General features: G+C 47.7%; 12 protein-coding genes across 15 annotated transcripts; 6 read left to right on the top strand and 6 right to left on the bottom strand.

Annotated features, from left to right (window-relative positions):
- Nucleotides 1-5: 5 nt before the first annotated feature.
- E1B28_012394 (uncharacterized protein) lies at nt 6-675 on the bottom strand (the record flags this gene model as incomplete). The annotated part of the gene is made up of 3 exons (XM_043157500.1): nt 6-317; nt 379-516; nt 577-675. 3 exons carry the CDS (start codon nt 673-675, stop codon nt 6-8), a joined length of 549 nt encoding a protein of 182 aa, XP_043004867.1.
- Nucleotides 676-698: 23 nt separating this feature from the next.
- Nucleotides 699-991, bottom strand: E1B28_012393 (uncharacterized protein; the record flags this gene model as incomplete). Its single annotated transcript, XM_043157499.1, has 2 exons — nt 699-782; nt 836-991. The coding sequence occupies 2 exons, from the start codon at nt 989-991 to the stop codon at nt 699-701; spliced, it is 240 nt and encodes a 79-aa protein (XP_043004866.1).
- A 252-nt stretch (nt 992-1,243) lies between these two features.
- On the top strand, nt 1,244-4,025 carry E1B28_012392 (uncharacterized protein). 2 transcript variants are annotated; one of them, XM_043157498.1, is made up of 13 exons: nt 1,244-1,348; nt 1,406-1,440; nt 1,493-1,677; nt 1,742-1,844; nt 1,895-2,091; nt 2,140-2,227; nt 2,285-2,390; nt 2,441-2,587; nt 2,638-2,968; nt 3,028-3,143; nt 3,199-3,314; nt 3,370-3,729; nt 3,790-4,025. In XM_043157498.1, the coding sequence occupies exons 3-13, from the start codon at nt 1,509-1,511 to the stop codon at nt 4,004-4,006; spliced, it is 1,950 nt and encodes a 649-aa protein (XP_043004865.1). In that variant the 5' UTR covers nt 1,244-1,348; nt 1,406-1,440; nt 1,493-1,508; the 3' UTR covers nt 4,007-4,025. The 2 variants fall into 2 exon arrangements, with proteins under 2 accessions (XP_043004865.1, XP_043004864.1); XM_043157497.1 differs by lacking the exon at nt 1,244-1,348 and having other exon boundaries at nt 1,410-1,440; nt 1,728-1,844.
- Nucleotides 4,026-4,071: 46 nt separating this feature from the next.
- E1B28_012391 (uncharacterized protein) lies at nt 4,072-5,236 on the bottom strand (the record flags this gene model as incomplete). Its single annotated transcript, XM_043157496.1, has 4 exons — nt 5,048-5,236; nt 4,902-4,989; nt 4,619-4,843; nt 4,072-4,566 (listed from the first exon to the last, which is right to left on the bottom strand). The coding sequence occupies exons 1-4, from the start codon at nt 5,176-5,178 to the stop codon at nt 4,072-4,074; spliced, it is 939 nt and encodes a 312-aa protein (XP_043004863.1). The 5' UTR covers nt 5,179-5,236.
- Nucleotides 5,237-5,315: 79 nt separating this feature from the next.
- Nucleotides 5,316-7,634, top strand: E1B28_012390 (uncharacterized protein). Of its 2 annotated transcripts, XM_043157495.1 has the most exons (11): nt 5,316-5,546; nt 5,604-5,624; nt 5,677-5,893; nt 5,952-6,044; nt 6,105-6,195; nt 6,244-6,297; nt 6,354-6,427; nt 6,483-6,541; nt 6,597-6,741; nt 6,805-6,866; nt 6,925-7,634. In XM_043157495.1, the coding sequence occupies exons 3-11, from the start codon at nt 5,850-5,852 to the stop codon at nt 7,320-7,322; spliced, it is 1,020 nt and encodes a 339-aa protein (XP_043004862.1). In that variant the 5' UTR covers nt 5,316-5,546; nt 5,604-5,624; nt 5,677-5,849; the 3' UTR covers nt 7,323-7,634. The 2 variants fall into 2 exon arrangements, with proteins under 2 accessions (XP_043004862.1, XP_043004861.1); XM_043157494.1 differs by having other exon boundaries at nt 5,316-5,624.
- Nucleotides 7,635-7,750: 116 nt separating this feature from the next.
- On the bottom strand, nt 7,751-10,831 carry E1B28_012389 (uncharacterized protein). 2 transcript variants are annotated; one of them, XM_043157492.1, is made up of 5 exons: nt 10,235-10,831; nt 8,652-10,179; nt 8,562-8,591; nt 8,086-8,498; nt 7,751-8,017 (listed from the first exon to the last, which is right to left on the bottom strand). In XM_043157492.1, the coding sequence occupies exons 1-4, from the start codon at nt 10,397-10,399 to the stop codon at nt 8,095-8,097; spliced, it is 2,127 nt and encodes a 708-aa protein (XP_043004859.1). In that variant the 5' UTR covers nt 10,400-10,831; the 3' UTR covers nt 7,751-8,017; nt 8,086-8,094. The 2 variants fall into 2 exon arrangements, with proteins under 2 accessions (XP_043004859.1, XP_043004860.1); XM_043157493.1 differs by having other exon boundaries at nt 8,086-8,591.
- A 1,684-nt stretch (nt 10,832-12,515) lies between these two features.
- Nucleotides 12,516-13,830, top strand: E1B28_012388 (uncharacterized protein). Its single transcript, XM_043157491.1, has 3 exons — nt 12,516-12,773; nt 12,827-13,010; nt 13,064-13,830. Exons 1-3 carry the CDS (start codon nt 12,607-12,609, stop codon nt 13,580-13,582), a joined length of 870 nt encoding a protein of 289 aa, XP_043004858.1. The 5' UTR covers nt 12,516-12,606; the 3' UTR covers nt 13,583-13,830.
- Nucleotides 13,831-13,949: 119 nt separating this feature from the next.
- E1B28_012387 (uncharacterized protein) lies at nt 13,950-14,752 on the top strand (the record flags this gene model as incomplete). The annotated part of the gene is made up of 4 exons (XM_043157490.1): nt 13,950-14,354; nt 14,414-14,521; nt 14,574-14,665; nt 14,722-14,752. 4 exons carry the CDS (start codon nt 13,950-13,952, stop codon nt 14,750-14,752), a joined length of 636 nt encoding a protein of 211 aa, XP_043004857.1.
- Nucleotides 14,753-14,807: 55 nt separating this feature from the next.
- On the bottom strand, nt 14,808-17,094 carry E1B28_012386 (uncharacterized protein; the record flags this gene model as incomplete). The annotated part of the gene is made up of 9 exons (XM_043157489.1): nt 16,969-17,094; nt 16,844-16,920; nt 16,742-16,797; nt 16,465-16,694; nt 16,311-16,408; nt 16,211-16,256; nt 15,371-16,158; nt 15,235-15,319; nt 14,808-15,179 (listed from the first exon to the last, which is right to left on the bottom strand). Exons 1-9 carry the CDS (start codon nt 16,993-16,995, stop codon nt 14,808-14,810), a joined length of 1,779 nt encoding a protein of 592 aa, XP_043004856.1. The 5' UTR covers nt 16,996-17,094.
- Nucleotides 17,095-17,741: 647 nt separating this feature from the next.
- E1B28_012385 (uncharacterized protein) lies at nt 17,742-18,159 on the top strand (the record flags this gene model as incomplete). Its single annotated transcript, XM_043157488.1, has 4 exons — nt 17,742-17,838; nt 17,886-17,951; nt 18,013-18,050; nt 18,103-18,159. The coding sequence occupies 4 exons, from the start codon at nt 17,742-17,744 to the stop codon at nt 18,157-18,159; spliced, it is 258 nt and encodes an 85-aa protein (XP_043004855.1).
- A 126-nt stretch (nt 18,160-18,285) lies between these two features.
- E1B28_012384 (uncharacterized protein) lies at nt 18,286-19,209 on the top strand (the record flags this gene model as incomplete). Its single annotated transcript, XM_043157487.1, has 6 exons — nt 18,286-18,375; nt 18,434-18,499; nt 18,552-18,625; nt 18,684-18,777; nt 18,830-19,131; nt 19,185-19,209. 6 exons carry the CDS (start codon nt 18,286-18,288, stop codon nt 19,207-19,209), a joined length of 651 nt encoding a protein of 216 aa, XP_043004854.1.
- Nucleotides 19,210-19,749: 540 nt separating this feature from the next.
- On the bottom strand, nt 19,750-22,388 carry E1B28_012383 (uncharacterized protein). The gene is made up of 5 exons (XM_043157486.1): nt 22,073-22,388; nt 21,927-22,018; nt 21,010-21,857; nt 20,252-20,952; nt 19,750-20,086 (listed from the first exon to the last, which is right to left on the bottom strand). The coding sequence occupies exons 1-4, from the start codon at nt 22,265-22,267 to the stop codon at nt 20,498-20,500; spliced, it is 1,590 nt and encodes a 529-aa protein (XP_043004853.1). The 5' UTR covers nt 22,268-22,388; the 3' UTR covers nt 19,750-20,086; nt 20,252-20,497.
- Between the last annotated feature and the right edge of the window lie 33 nt (nt 22,389-22,421).

Here is a 22,421-nt window from a genome sequence, read left to right as displayed (position 1 = left end):
AATGGCTACAAACATGCCGATTGCGAGTCGGTAGCTAGCTTATATGTATCTGAAGCCGCGACGCATTCAGAATCAATGCCTTTAAACTTGGTCCAATGTGCGCGAGTGAGCGCATTTATCTTGCAAGAGCCATAAAGATGGATTGATTGAGGAGGGTAAGGTATCACGACGTCCTTGATCTCTGGGATGGTGAGCGATCGTGGTGTACAATAAGTAGCAGACCAAGGGTCGGACGAGGGGCCCACTACGTCGTCTGGCCAACCACCAACTGCTGCAGTAAAGTCGATGAAGGGAGCTACACAAGAGGCTTTGCGGCCCTGTAAATTAGGAACTCTGTTAGATTATAAATCAGGAGAAGTACCACCGAGAAGTACGTACTGCATGAGCCAGCTGGATACCAATATTCTGATTCTGAGAGTGCGCGAATGTCGTGAGTTGCTTCCATGATTCGATATGGTCATCACTCCAAATACCAGCATCTTCTGGGGTGATCTGACCACGCGCTTCAACGGCGGTCTGGTCCAGTATCATTAGATGAGATGTACTTATAATGAAGATGAAGATGAACAAACATACAGCCACAACAAAGGTTAAACCCGGGCCTCGTTTCCCAATTCCACCAACTTTGGATAGGGAGTCAGCAGATAAACAAGTATACGATGAATCGGTAGACATACTATGTGCTGTATGCCAAGGTGTTATGAGGCCATTTTCGGCCGAATATTGACATAAGGGGGCGACCTAATGACAAAGAACTTTGAGCCCACAAGCTCCCCGAAGACCTGAAATAAGGAATCTTCACGGTGATTCTATTCTGCATGTCCAAATCACGAACCTTTAAAGGCTTGAAAGTTGACGGTATAGGTTTGCCATTGGGTTGGGGATCAACAGCGGTACCGGCAGGGGGGGCTTGATGAGGTGTGAAGTAGGGTATACCTGGCGCACCAACATTGGGCATGTCGATGAACTTAGGCTGATTCTCGATGACCATCTGGAGACACTAGACCAGGCAGAAGGAACGGACTTGCAGAGCTTCACGACCATGATACAGTATATAAACGGTTGGCGGAAGATGGATATATCCTTCTACTAAGTCTTTATTCAGCAGAAGCTGACCAGCTCACTCAGCAGAAGTTCTTGCTAATCTTTTCCAACAACATGCCGAAATCTGGGTGAAAGAACGATCGGTCGGGCGGTGGAGAGCTTTCCGAAAGGCTTGACCTAGTCTGGAGAATTGCCGGTTTTCATTGAGTCAGAGGCGGGCCAGTGGACGAAATCAAATCGAGTGCGTTGGTGACCGAGCAGAGACTCACAAGCTGAAGAACCGAACATATTCGCAACCGCCAAAGTGAGGATTCTCAGACCTCTCCGAAGATCCCCAGCAAAGGTGATGAATCACTTGCAGAGATGGGCCCGGGCCGATCAGACTTCCAGAGCGTGGTATTTACATCTATTTGGCCCGTATTCACCACTCTTTCTGATTCCTTTCCAGCTTGTGGCTGCAAACAATGTCGGATGTTGAAGGACGAGATGAAACAGTACTTGGCAAACGCTCAAGGGAAGAAAAGGGAGCTGCTGCACAGAACAACGATGCCGACAACGATTCAGACGACGATCTCGGGCCAATGCCAATGCCAGCCGGTGAAGACAATGGTAACATGAAAAAAAAGCGGAGGGGTAAGTCTCATACTGTGACTCTCTATCGTTAAGCCTGAAAAGATATAAAGATTATTGGACTTAGTTCTTCCTCATGAAAAATTATACCTCGAACATTTGCCCAATACCGACCAGTACTACAAGAGCTTCATGCACCGAGATGTCATCAACTACTGTGTTGTTACAAAGTAAGATAATCGTTTCACGTTTGGGTCACCGCGTATTGAACACTTGCAAGAACGGAATTCATGATCACGACCTCAGTTGATGGACATCTAAAGCTTTGGAAAAAGCAAGAGACGGGGATTGAATTCGTCAAGCATTACCGTGCTCATCTTCAGCCAATAGTTGGAGTTTCTGCCAGTGCGGATGGTCAACTATTTGCCACCATCTCGGAAGACGGAACTGCGAAAGTCTTTGATGTCATCAATTTTGGTGAGCACCCTCCCCTACACGGTACGAGGCGAAGCTCATGTGGGTTAGATATGATCAACATTATTAAACTTGGTTTCACCCCGCACACGTGTTGCTGGGTCCATGGTCGTGGCCAAGCGCAGGGAATTCTCGCCGTGTACGTCTTATTCATTGGCCAGCCACAGAAGAATATACGACTGACCTTCACCACCAGGTCAGATTCGGCGTCTGGAACGATTCGTCTTTACGATGGGAGAGGTGGCGACACTCCTCTTGAATTAGTGGAAAGTCTTCATCGTTTCCCAGTTCACATCATGACAGTGAGATTTTCAAGGGGTGAAAGATTTGACCGATCCCTGACATTGTTCAGTACAGCGACCGGTATGACACCGTCGTGTCAGCGGACGAAGCCGGATTTATTGAGTATTGGCAGCCAACGGAGCCATTTGGCTTGCCTAAGAACGTGTCAGGTTTATGGTCATTCAAGAGTGAGACAGATCTCTATGAGTTTAAGAAGGTGCGCGATGCGTTAAGGCTCTTCGTGAACCGGTACTTACCATCGAGCAGTCCAAATCAACTCCGACTTGCATAACCCTATCTCCAGACTCCTCTTCCTTCGTCACCATGTCACTTCCCGACCGACAAATCCGCATATTCTCTTTTTTGTCAGGTAAACTTACTCGCAAATACGACGAGTCTCTGAGTGCTATCCAAGAAATGCAGCAAGCCGGAACGGCCGTTTATAAAGTCGAAGACATGGAATTTGGTAGGCGTTTAGCCGCTGAACGTGAATTAGAGCTCCCAGGTCCGGATGGAACAATACCTGGAAGATGGTGCAATGCTATCTGGGACGAGAGCGGGGCCTTCATCATTTATGGATCCCTGTTAGGTGTAAAAGGTTCGCGCATTTCGTTGGACGCCAATTGCACAGTACCCAACTCATTTCTTCCCTGTTAGTCGTGAACACGGTGACCAATCGCGTTGTGCGCCTTCTCGGAAAAGACGAAGTCGTCCGGTTCCTTAACCTCAACATCTATCAGGGCGCTCCTGCAAAGCACGGTGCAACTACAGCGGTCAATACATTACATCATATGACTGGATCCTTGACTCAGGTTTATTTTGTTCCAGGCTATGGTGGCTTCTTCCAACCCAATACTCGCTGAACGAGCAGTTCGAGATCCTACTTTGTTCTGTACAGGATTCAAACGACAACGGTTCTACATGTTTACCAGAGCAGAACCTGAGTAGGCATCTATCCAAGTCACAGCTCCTTTTAGTTCTCAAATCTTTCTTAAACAGAGACAGCAAAGGTGGTGACCGTGATGTATTCAATGAACGACCGACTCGCGAAGAGCAAAGTATCGCAGCGGCAGCTCCCAGTGCAGGAAAAAGTGGTCCATCTCCTCTGGCTAATGCCGCGACCATCCATACCACACTTGGTGATATCCACCTTAGATTGTTCCCTCAACAAGCACCCAAAGCTGTAGAAAACTTTGTGGGACATGCTAGGAGCAGTTATTTTGAGGGTATCGTCTTTCACCGGGTTATTCCCAAATTCATGATTCAAACTGGTGATCCGCTTGGGGACGGAACAGGAGGGACATCGATATGGGGTAGGGAGTTCGAAGATGAGTTTTCTGATGATTTGAGGCATGATCGGTAAGTCGTTTTCGTGAATGTTATTGCTACAAGAATGATGACAACGGGTATTCTCCACAGACCGTACACGGTTAGCATGGCCAATGCCGGTCCCGGAACCAATGGATCACAGTTCTTTATCACCACTACTGCGACGCCTTGGTTGGACAAGAAGCACACCATATTTGGACGCGTGATATCAGGACTCGAGGTTGTCCACGCGATCGAAAACGTCAAGACGAACAAGATGGACAAGCCTCTTGAGGATATCAAAATAATCAATGTCAACGTCGAATGAGCCCACTACATAAATCTGCTGTATATCCTAAATGAGATGATTGCTGTCTCTTCACATTAATACAGTCAGAGCGCGACCCTATCCAATGTTCTGACAGAGTGAACAATGGTCAAAGATGGGACACCTCTCCCAGCGAAAACTGTTGCGAGGCGGGCGTTGAACGTTTCTTCTAACCTGCTGGAGATGACTGAAGAAGAATGTGTCTCTGGATGACTGGACTCCAACACCGATGGGATCGAAAACTGCACGAGAAGGTGGGGGTTTTGTTGGCTTGTGGCGCTGGACTTCCCTGTTGTGTCTTCTATATTCAGGAGACATCTATACACTCGAAGGGGAACTTGAGTGAGGAAGGAACTCATGTCAGTTCCAGGTATTAGTACCGGACAAAGTGCCACCGGGTACTCGAGCAGGAAGCCCGCCAGAGGAACTGTAACGTTATACGGCAAGATTGGTGGAAGTGTAACGGTCGAACGCTCTCGAACAGAGCTTTCAGATATGAGCTGTGTTTGAGTGATTAATTCTCGGAGAACAGCAGGAAGCTCCACCGGTATATCCGAGAACTGTTATGATCATCCGAGGAGATCCCGAGAGGCACCGACTGAACGCACGCACGCTTGGATGGAAAGAACCGTCTGGTAGCAAAGAGACAAAGGAGGTTGGTTTGGAAATTGGTTGGATATCGGATCCTTTCTCGAGGAATGAGGGTGCTGGGTTATCTGTGCTGGAGAGAAGCAGACAGCGCTGAGCTCTTGACAGAAAAAGGGATATGTTGACGAAAAAGGATTGCTCGGATTGTGGATCGTAGATGTGTACAACGCCTTTGAACTCACTGTTCCTCTGATCCGGGGAGACATTTGCATTAAAGCCATATACGAACACCAGCGGATCCGCTCACTTGACACAGGCCTTGTAGAAGCTGATTCCATGTCCAACTTGGATTCCGGTCGCCTTGAAGCGTGAATGCATCGATCAAATAACCTGTTCTTTAAATGATGGAAATACTGTGATCTGATTGTGCATTTCCTCGAGCAGTGAACTCACCGAACAGAAAGGGCAACCATTGCAAGATCTACTGCAAACATCTTGATCCTGTGCAAAGGGACTTTCGCAGACAACGCTCGGCATTGCTGTAGCACCAGTACTTCTTCATAAATGTCCCGAATACAATTCATCGATATCTGTCGTTTATGCCTGCTGTGTTGACGTCGTGGGGGCCAGTGGTGTTCAAAGTCAGAGCACTAAGTCAAAAGTACATTACAAAGTTGACCTGAGAATAACCGTTGTAATGGTGTACGTAACATCAACCTACCAGCTTGCTCAACAGCAACGATGTGCAGTCAACTGAACCATAGCCTTCATAGCCTTCATAGTCTGATGGCCTGCCAGCACCCCATCTTTTAAAGCCACTTCGGTATCCAATGTCGCTGGCGCCTCAGCTTGAGACACGGTTTCGGATTCAAGAACCTTTGGTCTCTTTCATTTCTTCCTCTGCGGGCAGACAGGAATTTCAACGTTCCTTCTGTACTAGCTGTCTTTCTCTGTGTGTCTCTCTCTATTTTCCCGATGTCAAGACGTTCACTCGCTTTCCCTGGCCTAGCACCGTCAGAATCCATTCACGGTATCGTTGGTTGTCGACCTGTTGGAATCTATTGCTAACACAAAGAAAGTAGAATATGGATCTTCGCAGCACATCACAGCAGATCCATGGAGGCCTGGCAAAGCATCTCTCGATGTTTGGATATACTTCAATCTCATATCCAACACTATTCTTCTCCCCATCCTAGTGGTGACATTCGTCTTCTCCAAATATGCGAAGATACGATGTCTTGCCCCCCTGATCAATATGTGCATAGCTTGGATTCTGTCCGGGATATTCTCCTTGCTCTTGTCTGCGTCTTTTCAATTTTTCCGGGAGCCCTTCTAACTGATTGTTATCTCACACTAGGTTCTACGATGGCAGAGCACGGCCAGAAGATCCTCTTCCTTCCCTTTCATTGTGCACAGCACAGCTCTCTCTCTTGTATGGCGTACTTCCCATGTCAGTGTGATTCCTGTATGGTTGTATTATTGTTTTGCTAATCACTGTTATTGACAAAAGGTGGTCCGTTGCTGTTCTTGTCCTGACCTATTATGTTCATGTTCAAGTCGGGGCGAACACCCCCCGACGTAAGATGATTCCCATGCCTCTGGTACGATTGTCTATCTCTTCCCTCTTTCAATAACTCATACATTCAAAGTTGATTATGGCACCTTACGCCGTACAGATTGCGTTTTCCATAGCAGGGGTCATTGTGCGCCACGGCTTTTAACCTCATTCAAGATTACATTGTTAATGACAGTATGTTAGGCCGCTACAAGCAAACACTCTCATGTTCAGATAAAGCGCACATTCTTTTATTGTGCTCTTGTTGGGCACCCTTTGTGAGTGGCACGCACGCCAACTTGACCACGAGCTCATGAAATCTAACAAACCAAGGTCGAATGGAATGTCCATCTTCGTATTCGTGATTTGTTTGGGGATCATTCTTTTGAAGAGTACTTTGTTTTGTTTACTACTTCTACATGACGAATGAATCTGATGGAATCTTAGTTCAACTCGCATTGGTGTTCTATCGCAATTGGCAAGCGTTACGAGATGCACAGCGACGTACGGACGCTTCAATTACTCAGGCGCATGCAAATGTTCCGGTCCTGAGGATGTTGGTTTTTGGGCTGTACGTCTTTGCGGGCATGATGTGTGTACCTCAATGATAAACCGTGTTCCTTCAGCCGTTAAACCCTTGTCACCTCCTTTCCAGATGTAACGTTATCAAACTGTTTGATCCTCGAAGCGTTGTCCCGTACATGTATGTCGCAAGTGGTATGTCGGTCCGTTGATTCAATGTCCTACCACAACCGGATAACACATGCTTGTCCAGCCGGTACTATAGTGTTCCTCGTCTTCGGTACACAGTCCGATATACTGGAAGCATGGTCCTTCTGGAGGTGGAAATGGAGATCCCTTCTCCCAGGCTCCGTATCACTCCCTCCACCTGCCTCAAACCCTCCCCTTACCGTGGAGAACCACATCGCTTCCACAGATAGTTGGCGTGACTTGTCGCTTCCTTCTATGAGGGACGAAAGTTTTCGAGCTGAAGCTGGAGCGATTATTATCATCAACGTCCGAAAGAGTATCCACCCTATTGAACCTCCCACTCCTATTCCAAGAGTCCAGATCATTCGACATATCTATACTAACGAGGAAGCCGTAAGTCCGATGGGACGGGACTGTGGCACGACTGGTTTTGGAGCCGCCCGTCCAACCTCCTGGTTCTGACTTGAACAACACCTCCGTTACGGTCGAGTGAAGCTGTTTCATGTGCGGCATATTCTTTATTATTTCTTGCTGTCGTTAGTAAATGCTACCGTTCCTTTACTTCCCTTGTTGCCCTACCTGTATTGTTTTCGACCATAACACCTAGTCGTATTATTACTCACTAGCATCCGTAGTTCCGGCAGTTCCCTTGCGGGACCACGCTGTGTAATCTATCTACAGTATCTATCTATCTACTCTCCACTTCCCTCGGGTACTTTGAGATCTATGTATCCTTGTGTCTCACTCTAATAACACATTTCAGTTTGTACAACCTCATCCCGCCTTCTTCATTGCTCGACCTCTTGGCTAAGTGAAAAGTGAAAAGTGATAGCTACTTCCAAATACCCGTTACCTCTTGTTCAACATGACGCAAACATGCACAAGCGCAGGGCATCCGTCGCTGATAACGTGTATTATTATGTGAGCACCACAATGTATACGTCGACATCAATGACTACGGTACGGGTAATCGGTGGTCAACTGGTGGCGAATAGAAAACTGTCATAGCTGACGCATAAAACGTCGAGTGTAATGTAAATTGAACTAAACGTGATATTCTTCTGAGCCTGGACAGTGTTCGAGAAGCAGGGAAGAACATATTACTTCCTTGTCGATCCCCGATTACAAAGTATCGGAGTCTCGTCGGACGTAAAAACCTAGAGGAAATCGTCCAAGTCCAGTCAAATCGAACGATCAAGTCAAGAACGTTTGAATATAATCATACCTATAGTTGTCAATCAAAATCTGCTTCAATCTCACCGATCCTTCTCCTCTTCAGTCCTGTTCTCGCATCCGGACTACTGAGAGTGCTGGCGCTACTGGGGCTCAATGGTCCACGAGCGCCGGGGCTAGTTGGTGAACCGTCACTGCCTGAGACGGGACCATTGGTTTCGACACCACCCTCATTCTCATTCCTCAGGGCTCCCATAATGCCCTCAAACCCATTCGGTAAGCCTTCTAACATTCTTTGAGCCATCTGGCTTAGTTGTTTCTCCAGCTCGTCGCACAATTCCAACATGTTAGCTCTCCCAATTCTTTCAGAAGAGTAATCACTTCGTGTTTTTGTGAGACGACGAATCAGTAACTGGAGGTTGGTATGCTCAGCGATGATGCGACGAATATGGTGAGACACAGTGACTGTATGTAGAGAGGGAGGAGGTGAGTACACCGAAAGAGGGAGAAAAATGGAAGACCTTCAACCGTTTTCAATGTCCTTAAGTCCAGTCGTTCCTGCGGAGTTAGCATTAGCCTTCTTACATATCAAAAAGTATTAGTCCTCTCCGCACATACTTTGTAAAGTTGTCCCCATTGCCATCATGTTGTTCAACTCTTCTTTAGTCATATTTAGCAGACTCAACGTAAAGTCAAGTTCCGAACGTTGACCTTGCCCAACTGTATCGGATGGGGATTCGACCCCATCTCTACTTCTGACTTCACAGTCGGGAGAGGACACGTGCAAGTGCCTCATCATCCGCACTGGATTATCCTTCTTCTGTTGCCGCTGCAACGACTCATTCCTCTGTAAAAGGTCTCTGTAGGCATGGCGTAGCTCGTCTGTTTCCCGTTGCATACACCTCAATTCGTCGTTACGTTGCATAAGTCTCTGATTGAGATGCCGAGACGTGTCAAGCTCGTCTTGTAAACGGGCTATTGTTTCTCCAGCACTTGCACTTGTGGTTCCACCCCCAAAGTCGGTACCCAGTTGTGGGACCTCCTGCTTTATGAGGATACCACTTCGTTCATAATGTTCACTGATTGAGCGCATCTGTTGATTCCTCTGTGCGACCATCCAAGTGACTTCTCGAATTTTCGCGACCTCTCCCTGAACTGCGTTAATGATGGCCTCTTTGGTTGACGTACTTCCTTCGTATCTGAGAGTGGAAGTCCTCACATCTGCAGGCGAGGTGAAGGATGAATGTAGTGAATTTGATGGAATGTTCATAACAGGAGCGGTAGACGGAGGCGGTAGAAGAGAGGTAGAAGAGAAACCCGATACCATGGGGGCGGCAGGGGCTGAAGTAGGTGGGGAAGGAAGGAAATATCGGGGAGAGGCGGAGGACAATTCGGTTTCGAAGCTACTTCTACGGTCTGGTGAATGCACTGAGTGCTCACTATTCGGGACGCTATGTCGAATATTAGGTAGTGATGCATGACCTGATGCAAAGACGCCAAAAGGAGATCCAGGTTGATACGAAGGCTGGCGGAAATGGGAAGTACTTGTTGCAGGGCAGCTTTGACTGAGGCCGCTGTGACCAGCTGGATAATTTCTAGCCGAGGATACCGTCTGCTGACGGGAAGATTGGGGTTTAGCCTGAGAGGGGAAGACGGTCGTGTCGAAATCACCAGTGAGATCAATGACCTCCGGAGTGGACATGCGGCGAGGAGTGGTCGACAGGGAGGTCGACGAAGAGGGTGAGGAAGCCACGTTTGGAGGGACGCCAGGCTGGGTATCTATTTGAATACTTGGCGTCGAGTAGGAGCGTTGTCTAATGTTGTAATTTGCGAGGTTAGGACTCGATAATCTTGATATTTCTGTTTCTGGGGAAACGATGACCACACCATTACGGGGAGAGCTAACGATATCTGAGGAGTAGGTTTGGAAGTGTGGCGAAGGACGAGTACTCTGAAAGCAGGTCGTTTTCAACGCAATGAAGGTGTCTTCGTCCAAATTCATGATTCTTTTCACCCGAGCACGTCGCTCTTCGATAACTCTTGTACATATTTGCTGAGATTTGAGCATGATGCACCTCGTACATGGCAAAGACTCGGAGGTGGCCGGAGCGCATTCGACCTTCAACTGAGCACAATTCCAACATATCTTTATTGGAATCTGACGTCAACCACAGCTCCGAAACACCCAGACGGTCACTCACTAGGTCCTTATTGGCATTATTCCACAAAACAGCCTCTTCTACCGAAGGATCCCTAGACCACTCACGCATAAATCGCGACTTTAGAGAATCCACTGCTGTCAAAACGTTGGATTGAGCAGCAAAATCTGGCGTAGCTTGTGGCATCTCATTGGAGGAGTGTGCCATCGATCCCGACTTGGTCTAGATATGTTGCTGGTATTGTTAGTGATCGAATTTCCAGTGATGATCACGAAGCTAGGCCGTGAGGGACTGAATGAAGCCCTCAGCGATAACTTCGACCTTCCTAGGCCAAGGACACGGAGGTATGAGCAATAAGAACACAAAACGGAGTTCCTCCGCATGTGTAAATAATTGAAGATCCACGGGTGGCTCGAGTCATGAGGTCGGTTATCCCAGGACGAAGCTTCTAACATCTAAAGCTGTTAATAACGACATGTGAATCATATTGGCAAGGAGCGGGAAGAGCGCAAAATAGGTAAACGCCCGTGAGACGAAGTGAAGGGCGAGGCATACAATGTCTATAACGCGTTCCCACAAACACCGCTGGCATGAGAAAATGAATCCACACCCGGTCATACACGGCCCCATACAAACCCACCGTGACTTATTCTCGAAGGTAGTCTTGTGTCAAACGCCTTCCATACTCTTGAGAAGAGAATCGTCCAGCTGATATTAATTATCTACCCGCCGAAAGTTCATCAGGCTCGCTGGTAGGCAAATCTGTCGTTGGAGTTTACATGGCTCAGTCTTGCCAAACTGAGATTCACTTCTATGTACACACCGTATGTAATGACTTGAAGTACGTGATCAGAAGTCTGCAGATTTATGCAAACTCACAAGACCAATTGAACTTGAGTCAACAACCCAAGATAGTATGTTGATGCTGCGGTAGCTTTGCAAACAAACACAGTTCATATATATTGTGCACCAATTGAAACGATCCTTGTGGCAAAGATATGTCATTACTCGGTAAAGCGTGTAGCTCCTCCTGATTCAGAATTGCACCGTCACAAGGGCCAAAAGAGATGTCAGGATCGAGAGGGATTCTGTCAGCAATCCACGTGCTTTCAATCCCATTGTGTGCGAGTTGACGCAACGCGTTGAACTTGCTGTAGATGGTAGTGGGTGCGCCGGAGGGCGAGGGGATTCGTGGTGACACTGGTCGACACGATAGAAAAAGTTTTGTTGCTGCATGGAACGTCAAAGTGCCGTCGCTCTAGAAGTGAGTTATTGGACAGTGAGAGGCATATTAGCCATACCAGTGTATTTTACCATAACATCTCCCCCCGGATATCATAGATTTGATGAATCCAAGCGAGGAATACAGGCTGAGTTAGTATGGCGTACCGTGAATTGGAGTCTGGAAATCACGACTCCGAACAGGTCCATCAATCGACACTCCTTGATGGACAACTGTATACATAAGTGGTCTATTCGGCGGCATCAAACGAGACCGGGTTCGACATACTATCTTGAGATCTTCTAGATCGTTTTCCGAACAAATTAGCAGTGTGTTATGAGTTTCTCGGGGTCTAATTGGGAACGAATTTCTGCTTAGGTGAAAAAATTCGGCATCTATCCGATTGGTCCGGATCTAGCAGAAATATGCGCCGAAAGGACATATTTCGATTCAGTCGATTTACTGCCTGAACTTGCCAAATTCACTACATACTTCTGCAGAGCAGATTTTTTGGTGAAATCGACGTGAAAGGTAGGGTTCTACTATAAGCACGTGCCTCAGCAGCCTCATTCCAAAGACCAAACGCACTATCGTCCATGTTAGGGTCTGTTGGGTGTTATCTGATTCTATCAGATCAGTCACTGGATTCGTGGGAACCTCGGAACGTCGGGAATGCCGAAATTTGATACCATTCCCGACTCTCTCTATATGAGGGTCCGCGCTGGAAGAATCATTATTATCATACCTATCCATAGTGCCCTCCAAAACTTGGCACGGATCACATGAGATTCCGACCAAAAATCGATGAAATTTGATTGACATTGTACATGGTTCTAAATTTCTGACTCGGAGATGTGAGTAGTAACTTTAGTTGAGTAATAGCAAATACAGTACATCAGATCCCTAGTACGAGGCTACTGGTCTTCCTAGGGTCTACATAGCACCTCCACAGAGGGGGGCTTGCTAGTAGGATAGGATCGGTAATTCCCGCTATATCCCGTGTGGGTCCTGGCCGTGTAATCTATTCGGCCAAGGTATGTAAAGTTATCTATCGGTGACCATATACCTCATAAATGAGCTCATATCATCCAAGGAAGGAGTCGACGGGGCTCCATATGGACTTTCGAATTCCGTACCTTTAAAAAGCCCGTTTTCTTCAAATTTCTCACCCGCTCGCTGACCATCCACATTCATGGCCCCAGTTCAAACTCTAGACACCATCAAATCTGAGCCCCTCAATCTGAAGTTGAACGGGTCGCAGTCTAACGGTGCCAAGTATGATGTCGTGGAAGACTATCAAGGAAACTACCGCTTTGCGCCCATCGAGGAGGCACAAGTCTCCCGTGCGATGATCAAAAGGTGAGTCGAGTGGAATTTCTCCCCAATCATCGAGACTGAACTCAGGTAATTAGGTACTTCGAAATGATGTACGACCGTGTCATCTCCGACGTAGTTATCGTTGGAGCAGGTAGCTCGGGACTCACCTGCGCGTACAAACTTGCAACCCTACGTCCCGACCTCAAGATAACCATTTTGGAGGCAAATGTCGCTCCTGGAGGTGGCGCATGGCTCGGTGGCCAGCTCATGACTCCAATGGTACAGTAAATCCTCGTCCTTTCCGATGAATTACAGCACCCATACCACTCAAGGTCATTCGGAAACCAGCCGACCGATTTTTGACGGAGATCGGTGTACCGTTCGAGGACGAGGGACACTATGTCGTGGTGAGGCATGCTGCCCTCTTCACTTCGACTTTGATCTCTCGAGTCCTTGCGTTCGAAAACGTCGTCATGATGAACGCAACTGCTGTCGAGGATCTGATGATTCATGAGGATTTCAAGGGCCAACAGAGGGTCTCCGGCGTCGTCACCAACTGGACCCTTGTAGCTCTTAATCATGACACTCAGTCGTGCATGGATCCGAATACAATCACTGCTCCCGTCGTAGTTTCTGCTACTGGACATGATGGTCCAATGGGTGCGTTCTCAGCCAAACGGTTGGTCAGCGCAGGACTCCTCAAAGAGTTGGGTAACATGAGAGGTTTGGACATGAACCGTTCTGAGCCCGCTATTGTGAACAACACTCGTGAGGTAGCTCCTGGTCTTATCATGACCGGTATGGAACTGTCGGAACACGACGGCAAAAACAGGATGGGTCCCACATTGTGAGTGTTCAGATATGTTCTGTGTTACATCCCTCGCTGACCAATTGCTTTGCAGTGGTGGTATGATCGGAAGTGGTATCAAGGCAGCCCATGAAGTACTGCGTGTCCTCGATTCATCCCAAATCGTCGCTGGGAAGATCGTGGGCTGATTTGAATTTTGTGATGGAGATAATTGTGGGGAAAATGACTTGATGTATCACTCTTATGTATATCTGCTTGAACTCCGAATATAGCCAATTTCGATGAAGCAGGATTGAGCAAAGGAGTTTGGTGAACACCTGATCCATGGTTGTCCGGTTGATGGTTCCTTATGTCAACTCTTAAGCGTTCCTCGCGATACATTCAACATCGACGCGCAACATTTACTTACAATGGGATTCATTCTACCATCCCCCGATAGTCCCGCGGAAAGGGTCCGTACTCTCATGGTGAAGAAACAAAACATCGAAACGGAGCTCGACACCCATCTGTCTGTCCTGAAAGCCAACGATTGTACTCTTCGATCTCCTCTTGTGGATAAGGACGGATTTCCGCGAGCAGACATTGATATCTTTGCAGTCAGAGGAGCCCGCGTTCGGATAATCGAACTTCGAAACGACCTCGAAGCACTCACGAACGAGATTGGAAAAGCTTTAGAGGAAGTTTACGATCCATCATTAACAGCAGGAAACAAAAGCGATACGGAAGCAGCTGCCAGTTCAAGTTTTATTGACTCTCCTCTAAAACCTTTCGCTAGAGTTGATGGTGTGGCGCCGGGGAGTCCTGCAGCAGAAGCGGTGCGTTGTCTTTTAGTCTAAGATTCAGAAAAACACTGATTGACTATGCCCGTACATAGGGCCTGGAGCGCGAGGATCTTTTACTGAAGTTTGGCTCCCTTGTTCATACATCGTTCACCTCAGCGTCACTCCAACCGCTCGCAGAAGTGGTCGCAGCCAACGAGAATGTGTGATATCCATTGTGCTTGTCTGTTGGATTCTCTAACAGTATCAATGTAGCAAAGTATATCGATAAAGGTCCTCCGAGACGGAAGGACCGCCTTTTTGAGCCTTGTACCAAAGAAGGGTTGGGGAGGCCGAGGAATGCTCGGGTACGCACTTCACATGAAGTATGGCGCGCTCTAACAGATCCTCGTTTCTGTGTCAGGTGTCATATCGTTCCATACTCGGCTTCATAGCATCGAGAAACTTCCTTCAAGTAATATGGATACACCAACTTATGTACAATTGTAATTACAGTTTCGGGTTAACCGCTCTTCCAAAGACAATGGCACTGTCTTCAATTTCTCGATTGCGCGAATTCTTCTCAACACGCTTGACATCCTCAATCGCACTAGATAAACCGCCCTCTTCAATCCACCTACAAAGCACCGTGATGTCGGTCTCTCTTTCCGGCTGCATGGTTGTGGATGACCATATCGTATGCTCGAGTAAAAGCAGGCTCGAAGTTGTATAGCCCATCAGCATCAGCGCAGGCCGCGGCATGAGAGTTGGGATGGGATTTTCGTAAGTTGAAGAGAGATGATTTAAACCCGAAACCAAGAGCTGGAGCTGAGGTAAGTCTTTGAACTGTGGTGGGCATGAAGCCACCACAGCCTCCGCCCACTGTTGTTATTCCACGGTCAGTTCTGGTATCTTACGATTATAAGTAAATGTTAACCTCGAAATAAGCTTGAAGGGTGGACGGATCTCGGGAAGCCCTGATCAGATCCAAGGAAAGTACCGTGGTTGTTCCTTCCCATATCCTAAGTGGCAATGTCAGTCGAATTGAACAATCGGTAGGGGCCTCAGCGCACTTCTCGACTAATGAATCTCTAATCAAACGACCCATGTCGTTTTCCTCCATATATCCAGCACCCCCAAGAGTCGTCATGGCTTCTTCCATTGAAGCCACCGCTAATTCTGCACAAAAGGCTTTCACCAGTGGAGTCAGTAATCTGAGACGAGCTTTCTCTGCTTGAGAAGCTGTGTTGCATTCCGATTTTCCCAGGAGCCTAACGACCTCAAAAGTGAGATGGGCGAGTGCACGATATGTTGTACTGATTTTCGCCAGTTGAGCGACGTGGAGGGGAACATTTTTGAGCAGAGTTTTTCCTCCATCGATTGTACGGACCTCTGCGAAAGCCGTGCTGATCGAAAGGCACCGACGAAGGGCTCCTACAGACCCGAGGGCCGACCAAACTCGAGTGATATTCAAGATTGGGGTTATACTACGAACGCCTTGACCGAGTTTACCGACAAGATAGCCCTCGGTTTCCTCCAATGAGAGTTCTGCAGTAGGAAGTGTGTGAGTTCCGATCTTGTTCTTTAACCTATGAACACGGATTCCATTGCTGGTGGGTGAAGGCGTAGGTTTGGCTGGATCTCGGAGCAGCGGACGCCTGAGGGGTATTAGAAACAGTGAAAGGCCACGAGATCCTTCTTCAAGGCTGCCTGTTCGGGCAAGTGCCATAGAAATGTCGCTGTCTGTAGCACTAGAGAACCACTTGAAGCCATGGAGAAGATATCGGGGACCCAGGACATGATTATCTCCCATGGGTTGAGCGATTGTTTCGGTTTGTGACACATCAGAACCGCCGGAACGCTTCGAAGGTTTAAATTAATTTGGAAGAGACTAAGAGTAACTTTGTGCGGACCTCTGTCATCCATTGTCCGGAAACAAATGCGAAAGATGTATCCCGACTTATTGTGGAGTGTCAGTAAATGACTCAATCAGCCCTGAGCACATAAACGGACCTTACGAGCCTGGGTAAAAGATGCTCCCTCATTCCGGGTGTTCCCAAAAGCTCTATTATCCGGGCCGCACCGTCAGTCATGCTGAGTGGGCAGAAGACCTATTGTTCACGCCGTATTTCAGTTTCAGGAAGCGGTTTCAGGAAGATCAACATACTACGTGGCTGTATCCTACCATCAGAAAGGCTTTGGCAAATCCATACAGTCGACTGTATTCATTATACTTGCGCTCATAGAAGATTGCGGGGATCCCTTCTCTTTGTGCAGCAGCCTTGAGGTCTATCCAACCTTGACTGGTTTGCAATCTATCGATGCGTTTGCCCCACTGGTCGTACTGTACCAGTTCAGGAGCGGTGACGCGATGTGGTGCACCTGTTTCACGGATGGCTGATCCAAGGATGAGTCCGAGAACCGCAAACGACAGGTTTACGCACTGGTTATAACCTCATCTCCAAAACGGACGAGGTCAGGTTCGAAAGAAGCCAACGTCCTGAGGAATGATTATATGTATCTCAAGAGCAAGAATTTGACCTCACTGCTCTGGAACAAGTCGTCTCAAGAGCGAAGATATCACTAGGTCTGTAGTGTACGGATTTTGTTCCAAGTATGGAATCTAGAGATGGTCAGCCACAACAGAACGTCGGGAATAGACAGACCGTACTGGCTGGAAACCATCTTCAACACGCATGACGAGTCGGTCGTTCTGGTGGGATCCCAAAGATTAGAAATGTAGAATCACAGTCAAAGAAAGAGACAGAGAGACAGCACAATTTAAATTGATCATGACATTTGGTAGTAACAAGCAAGGCCGGCTATTTCGGCACACAACACACCGGCTCCTTCGCACCTCCTCTTCCGCGTCTTCGCGACTATGGCTGCTTGCTTGCGCTTTACTCGTCGTGTATGTGGTTTGGTTATCTGAATGAACACGATACTATATTTCCCGACTAGGTCTGGCAAAGTTTTTTGACCACCAAAGGTAATTCCCATTCACAGTTCTCCGAACAACAGTTTTTTTTTTGCTGATTCATGTAGACAGGCCATGACACGCAATGTTTTCCCAATGTGATCTTCCATATGTCTGGGAGTAACGTGAATTCCTTACGAACCTTCTTAGCTGGTTATTGAGAAAGCCACTCCTGGAGTAGTCCATGCTTCGCTGAAGATCGAGAGCTATAACGGTGCGTGTCCTCCTACGGGTGGCTTGTTTCCGTCCCCTCACCACCCCCCGTAATCGCAGTCAACAGAGTGGGAGTGAGTGGTCCTAATTATTATAGAGTACGAAGACTGACGAGGACCGCAACAGACAGGTATTCATTATCACCGAGTTATCGAAAGCCTGTAGATTGACGACGATCTCAAGTCCATGGAGGATTGATTTTGTCCTTAACAGACACCCTGGGCTCGCTCACAGTAGCAACTAAGGGCCATTATATGACCGGCGTTTCGACCGATATTGGAACCTCGTTCGTTCGCCCCGCCGGACGCCCTGGAGATATACTCCATGCCAAAGCAACTTTGACAGGGATCGGTGAGTTTAGGTCTTGTGTACACAAACTCGTTCCTTATGTACTCTAGGTAGACAATTGGCGTATTGTAGAGTAGAGTTCATGAACCCTGCCGGAGAACTGGTAGCGTATGGTTGTGAGTTGCGCCTACCCACTGATGCTCGACGTAGAAGATTGCTGATTATTATTGTGTGTAGACCACACTAAATACGTTGGAAAATCTTCTGAACATCCGGTGAGATGTCTCGGTGTATTCGGAATTCAGACTGATTATGTCCCTCCTTTAGAAAAACGTCAAGCTTTCGGAAGATGGAGAGAGGGTCTTAGAAGGTGAAGTTGATTAGGATTTGGTGTAGAAATAGATTTGATACAGTATCAATTTACATTTCACCTGCGTGTGAGCCACGTATTTCCGGGCTTGTTTCGACCGGTAGATACGTACCTCACCTCTTCCCATCCCTGCTCAAACCATGCCTGTTGGAATTGAAGCGTGGATAACTCAGATTCCTCCGATTACTAGAGCCTGGCTCGCCCTCTCGGTCCTGACGAGTCTTGCGGTGGTATGTTCACTATCACCATCCCTCATGTAACTTGGTTTTTACTGAGAAATGGATCCAGCAATGTCAACTTGTAACACCATTGCAACTTTACTACAGCCCTAGAAGCGCCTTTGCAAACGCACAAGTGAGCTATGGTCTCAAACAGCCCAATCAATGCCAGCTGATCCTCCCACTAGCCCTGGCGTGCATTCACGACATTCTTTTACTTTGGCTCCATATCGCTTGATTTTGTCTTCCACCTGTTTTTCTTGTACGTGTCCCAATCTTCAACATCGAAGCTCGTAAAGAGTAACATCTCTCTCTCTCAGTATGCGGTACAGCCGTATGCTTGAAGAATCTTCCTTTGCCAACAAGAAAGCGGATTATTTCTGGATGCTTCTCTTGTCCTCAATGATGCTTTTGGTGAGTAATCCTACGCATATTTTTTCACTTCGTGCTAACAACTCCACTAAAGGGCCTGAGTCCCTTGTTCAACCTGCCATTTCTTTCTTCATCACTCGCCTTCGTTCCCATTTACATCTGGTCACGGCGACATCCGGATACGCCTATATCTCTTTTCGGACTCGTGACGATCACTGCACCATATCTCCCTGTCGCACTAGTGGCGTTCTCCTGGGTATTAAGTGGGACGTGGAAGGCCGCCGCTGGTGACTTGGCAGGATGCCTCGTCGGTCATGTCAGTTGGTTTATGAGGGATGTATGGGCTAGAGAGATGCTCGGGGGATCCAGCGTACTCAGTGAAGCACCAACCCCGTTGTGCGAAACATTTGTCATTTCTACAAAACGAATTACTGACTTGCATTTCGCAGGAAAAGACTTTTCGGTGATTCATAGAACTAGACCAGCTCGATTCCCTAACCATGTATCTATTTCGAACCTAAAGACGAACGCACAACGCTTGCACTTCAAATAGCAACCATGTATCATGTACCCGACCACACAATAACAATACTTATATGTGGAGGAGGTCTCGATAGGTGAATCATTCTTGTACCTTTCGAAGACCCTGAGAAATGATATGGCAGGTCGAGAGAGATGAGCACCATCCTAGAGACATTCCACAACGAACAGATTTAATCGCTCGAACGTTGATTTAAGTTTAGGTGAACGGTGTCTGGAACATGGTTGCCGCAATTCCCGGCCGACACAGCAGAACCACCACCCCCGGGAGGTTTTCAGCAAGACCACGGAATCTGCTGTACGAGCGACCCCCGGCGTCGTATCCTCGAGGTCCCCGTATCCAAAACCTGGTACAAATACCTCTAGTGTGCTCAAGATCACCACGTAGTCTACTCGTCAGTATACGAAACTGCAACTTTATCGAGTGGAATGTCGAAAAACGAGTGCCTGTCGAATCGACTCGATGAATTTGCATAAAAATCATAAAATTGAAATGAAAACATAAACAGGGACCACATCTTATCTTATCACTCATTCCGCTGTCACTTGAGAAGCCAGGCTGGTGGTATTGCTAGTGCGCATCGAGATATGGCCAATAGTAAGGAGGAAAAAGGATTGCAAATGCTCAACATAGTGCATATTGGTGTAGTTTCAGACTCCCGAGAATCGAGACCCAGTACCGACGCTAAGAATTTTGCGTGTGAAGGTACATAGTTTGAGGCACGCCGCATTAGAAACCTGTACTTTTCATCCAGACGCCACAGGCGTCCGCGATTACTATGATTGAAATTCCGCTCGTGGTGGAACAGTTCTAGACATACACAGAGTGAGTTACGACAAGGAAAGACTAAGGAGAAAGAAACAGAAGATATTCATACGGAAAAAATTATCAGGGAGCGGATGGATGATGGTATCCGCTACACACGTTACGAGACCCAAAGATAAACAAGTTGGAGCGAGAGGAAGGAACACGCACGAGAACCATGGATAACAAATAATAAAGCAAGGAATGGCGGACAAGAGATGCAAGCATAATATTTAGATGGGGGGAATGCGCCGGGAAGCAAGGCTGAGCGACTGGTAAATAGACGGGAAGAGAGAAAAGGCTCCCGTTACGCGGTTATAGCCAAACCTATTTCGATACGCCACCAAGCAGCGAGTTGAGCGATCAGAGAAGGAGAGGGAAGATACATTGGCCATGAATCGGTGTAAGAGCGTTCGATCAGACGACCAAGCCCTTGAACATACTCGATGGAGGTGGTCCTCTCGACGTTCGTGTATTCTTTCGAGTAGCGGCAGCAGCTTCCTGCTCTTTCTTTGCTGCCCTGAGTGCAGCACTCTTGTTGGAACGTGGTGTAATTGAAGGCGCGGCCACGCTACTTGGGCGTGGCCGAAGCTTCGGTTTTTCCTGTGTACTAGCAAGAGGGGGTGTTTTACTGTCGTTACGAGCGACTGATGGACCGCTAACACCATTGGCAGTACTGTTGCCATTTATCTTCATCGAGCTCGTAGGCCTTGGAGTGTTCGTCGTTCGTGAAATCGTCGCGGGTGGTCGTGAAGTCTGTTGTATAGATGCCTGAGATACGGGGCGACTGGGCGGTTTGAGATTTGAGTTGAGAGATGTCTGAGAGCTGGAACGCGATAACCCTGGTAGCTTAAGTGTAGTGGGGCCTTTGACTATACAAGACTTTAGACAATAGAATATGTCAGAGGAAGAGGAATAGTCACACGTACACATAAATGAGCTTGGCGGAGCGGAATCCTTCTGCTGTCGCAGCGCGGCACTTTTGTTCGTTCTCGGGGCAACAATTGGAGCAATAACAGAAGCCACGGATATTGTCTCCCTCCGTTTATGTCCAGGAACGCCCTCGAAACCGCGCTTGTGTCCGTTTTCCGGACTTGCCAGCGTGTTTCGGACAGTCGATGTCGGAGGTTGTATGCCCAGTCTCAGAGCGGCTGCCTTGGTCATCCTGGGCGCGATAGTAGGAGCGGCAGTGGAAGCAACGGAGATGGTACCGGCGCGTTTGTGACCCGGAACATTTTCAAATGTTCTAGCCATTTGTCCTTTAGTCGGAGCGATACGAGGGGCTACTTTTTCAGGGGCAGCGCCGGCTCGCAGCGCTGCTGAACGAGTCGTTCGCGGTACGATAACTGGTTGTTTGTTGTGAGTAGAGGGGAGAGGTCGAGCCCGGAACCCAGTTCCAGCGTTGGCCGACTTGGCGCTTCCACCACCGATTGAAGAGCTTGTGACGCCTGAATTAGACAGGACTTCGTCTGACGCGACCCTTTGCAACGCAGAGAGGACGGAGGAAGAAACGGACTGGAGGGTGCTAAAGCGATCGTCAGGAAGATCTGAGGTAGGGAAAGGTGGAGAAGATGCAAAGAGAGAAGCGATCTGGATTTCGGCAATCTCTGTATCTGGAGATCCCATGAGTGCGTTTTGCTTGAGGGATATCCCATATAAAGCCCGCAAAGAGTTGGGTGATTCCTGACGCGCAACTTCGGGGTCCCTGTTTCCCATTAGAGTATTCCACACTTCTACTGCACGACGTCGTTCGAGGACGTAGACCCAAACAGGACCTCTAGAATGAGAACGCAATGGCACGTACTAAATCAAAACGAGGACAAATCTCAAGTTGAGGAATACGCACTCGCCAAGAGACTCTGCATCTTCTCCGAAAAGCTCATAAAGCGTCTCTGGGTCAGTCTCAACATCAAACTCCATCTGCCTTTCTTTGACAATCTAAGGAGACATACACCATCAACCACATCCAAGGGAGGGAGGGTTTGAACTAACCTCAAAACTAGCCTCCTGGATACGTGGCTCTATGTCAAATCGATGAGCTAGAGCATGGTATTTAATGATAGCCACGGTCCTGGTCAACTTCTGGGGAGTTTCGGGAAGCTGAGGTGTGGCTGGAGAATGATTGTTGTTTGAATAAGGTGTGTCGGTTGGGGGCGTTTTGGGAAGTGGAGAATTGTTTGCAGACATCCGGTGAATACAAGTGATAGAAACAGTAGACTGAGAAGAATAAAATGTGTAGAAGGAAGATAAATAATCAAGGAAAAGGAATGTTAGGTAGAATTTATTTAATAGGAGAAGTGAAGCAGGAGGCGTTGTTGACTAAGAACAAACTTCGTTTGTT

This window comes from Marasmius oreades, chromosome 8 (assembly GCF_018924745.1).
Source record: "Marasmius oreades isolate 03SP1 chromosome 8, whole genome shotgun sequence".
Lineage (NCBI taxonomy): Eukaryota > Fungi > Basidiomycota > Agaricomycetes > Agaricales > Marasmiaceae > Marasmius > Marasmius oreades.
This window is presented reverse-complemented; position numbering and strand designations above follow the sequence as displayed.

Bases quoted from the DNA above. Each gene is read 5' to 3' on its own strand.
- E1B28_012388 (XM_043157491.1), top strand. From the start codon at position 12,607: ATGGCCCCAGTTCAAACTCTAGACACCATCAAATCTGAGCCCCTCAAT. The intron at 12,774-12,826 runs GTGAGTCGAGTG...TCAGGTAATTAG, and splicing joins TCCCGTGCGATGATCAAAAG to GTACTTCGAAATGATGTACG. The intron at 13,011-13,063 runs GTACAGTAAATC...ATACCACTCAAG, and splicing joins GCCAGCTCATGACTCCAATG to GTCATTCGGAAACCAGCCGA.
- E1B28_012392 (XM_043157498.1), top strand. From the start codon at position 1,509: ATGTCGGATGTTGAAGGACGAGATGAAACAGTACTTGGCAAACGCTCA. The intron at 2,588-2,637 runs GTGCGCGATGCG...ACCATCGAGCAG, and splicing joins ATCTCTATGAGTTTAAGAAG to TCCAAATCAACTCCGACTTG. The intron at 3,315-3,369 runs GTAGGCATCTAT...TTTCTTAAACAG, and splicing joins TTTACCAGAGCAGAACCTGA to AGACAGCAAAGGTGGTGACC.
- E1B28_012383 (XM_043157486.1), bottom strand. From the start codon at position 22,267: ATGTCTGCAAACAATTCTCCACTTCCCAAAACGCCCCCAACCGACACA. The intron at 22,019-22,072 runs GTTAGTTCAAAC...ATGTCTCCTTAG, and splicing joins TCCAGGAGGCTAGTTTTGAG to ATTGTCAAAGAAAGGCAGAT. The intron at 21,858-21,926 runs GTGCGTATTCCT...TTCTCATTCTAG, and splicing joins GATGCAGAGTCTCTTGGCGA to AGGTCCTGTTTGGGTCTACG.
- E1B28_012389 (XM_043157492.1), bottom strand. From the start codon at position 10,399: ATGGCACACTCCTCCAATGAGATGCCACAAGCTACGCCAGATTTTGCT. The intron at 10,180-10,234 runs GTGAGTGACCGT...ATTCCAATAAAG, and splicing joins ATAATGCCAATAAGGACCTA to ATATGTTGGAATTGTGCTCA. The intron at 8,592-8,651 runs GTATGTGCGGAG...CTAACTCCGCAG, and splicing joins AATGGGGACAACTTTACAAA to GAACGACTGGACTTAAGGAC.
- E1B28_012390 (XM_043157494.1), top strand. From the start codon at position 5,570: ATGTCAAGACGTTCACTCGCTTTCCCTGGCCTAGCACCGTCAGAATCC. The intron at 5,894-5,951 runs GTCTGCGTCTTT...ATCTCACACTAG, and splicing joins GGGATATTCTCCTTGCTCTT to GTTCTACGATGGCAGAGCAC. The intron at 6,045-6,104 runs GTCAGTGTGATT...TATTGACAAAAG, and splicing joins TTGTATGGCGTACTTCCCAT to GTGGTCCGTTGCTGTTCTTG.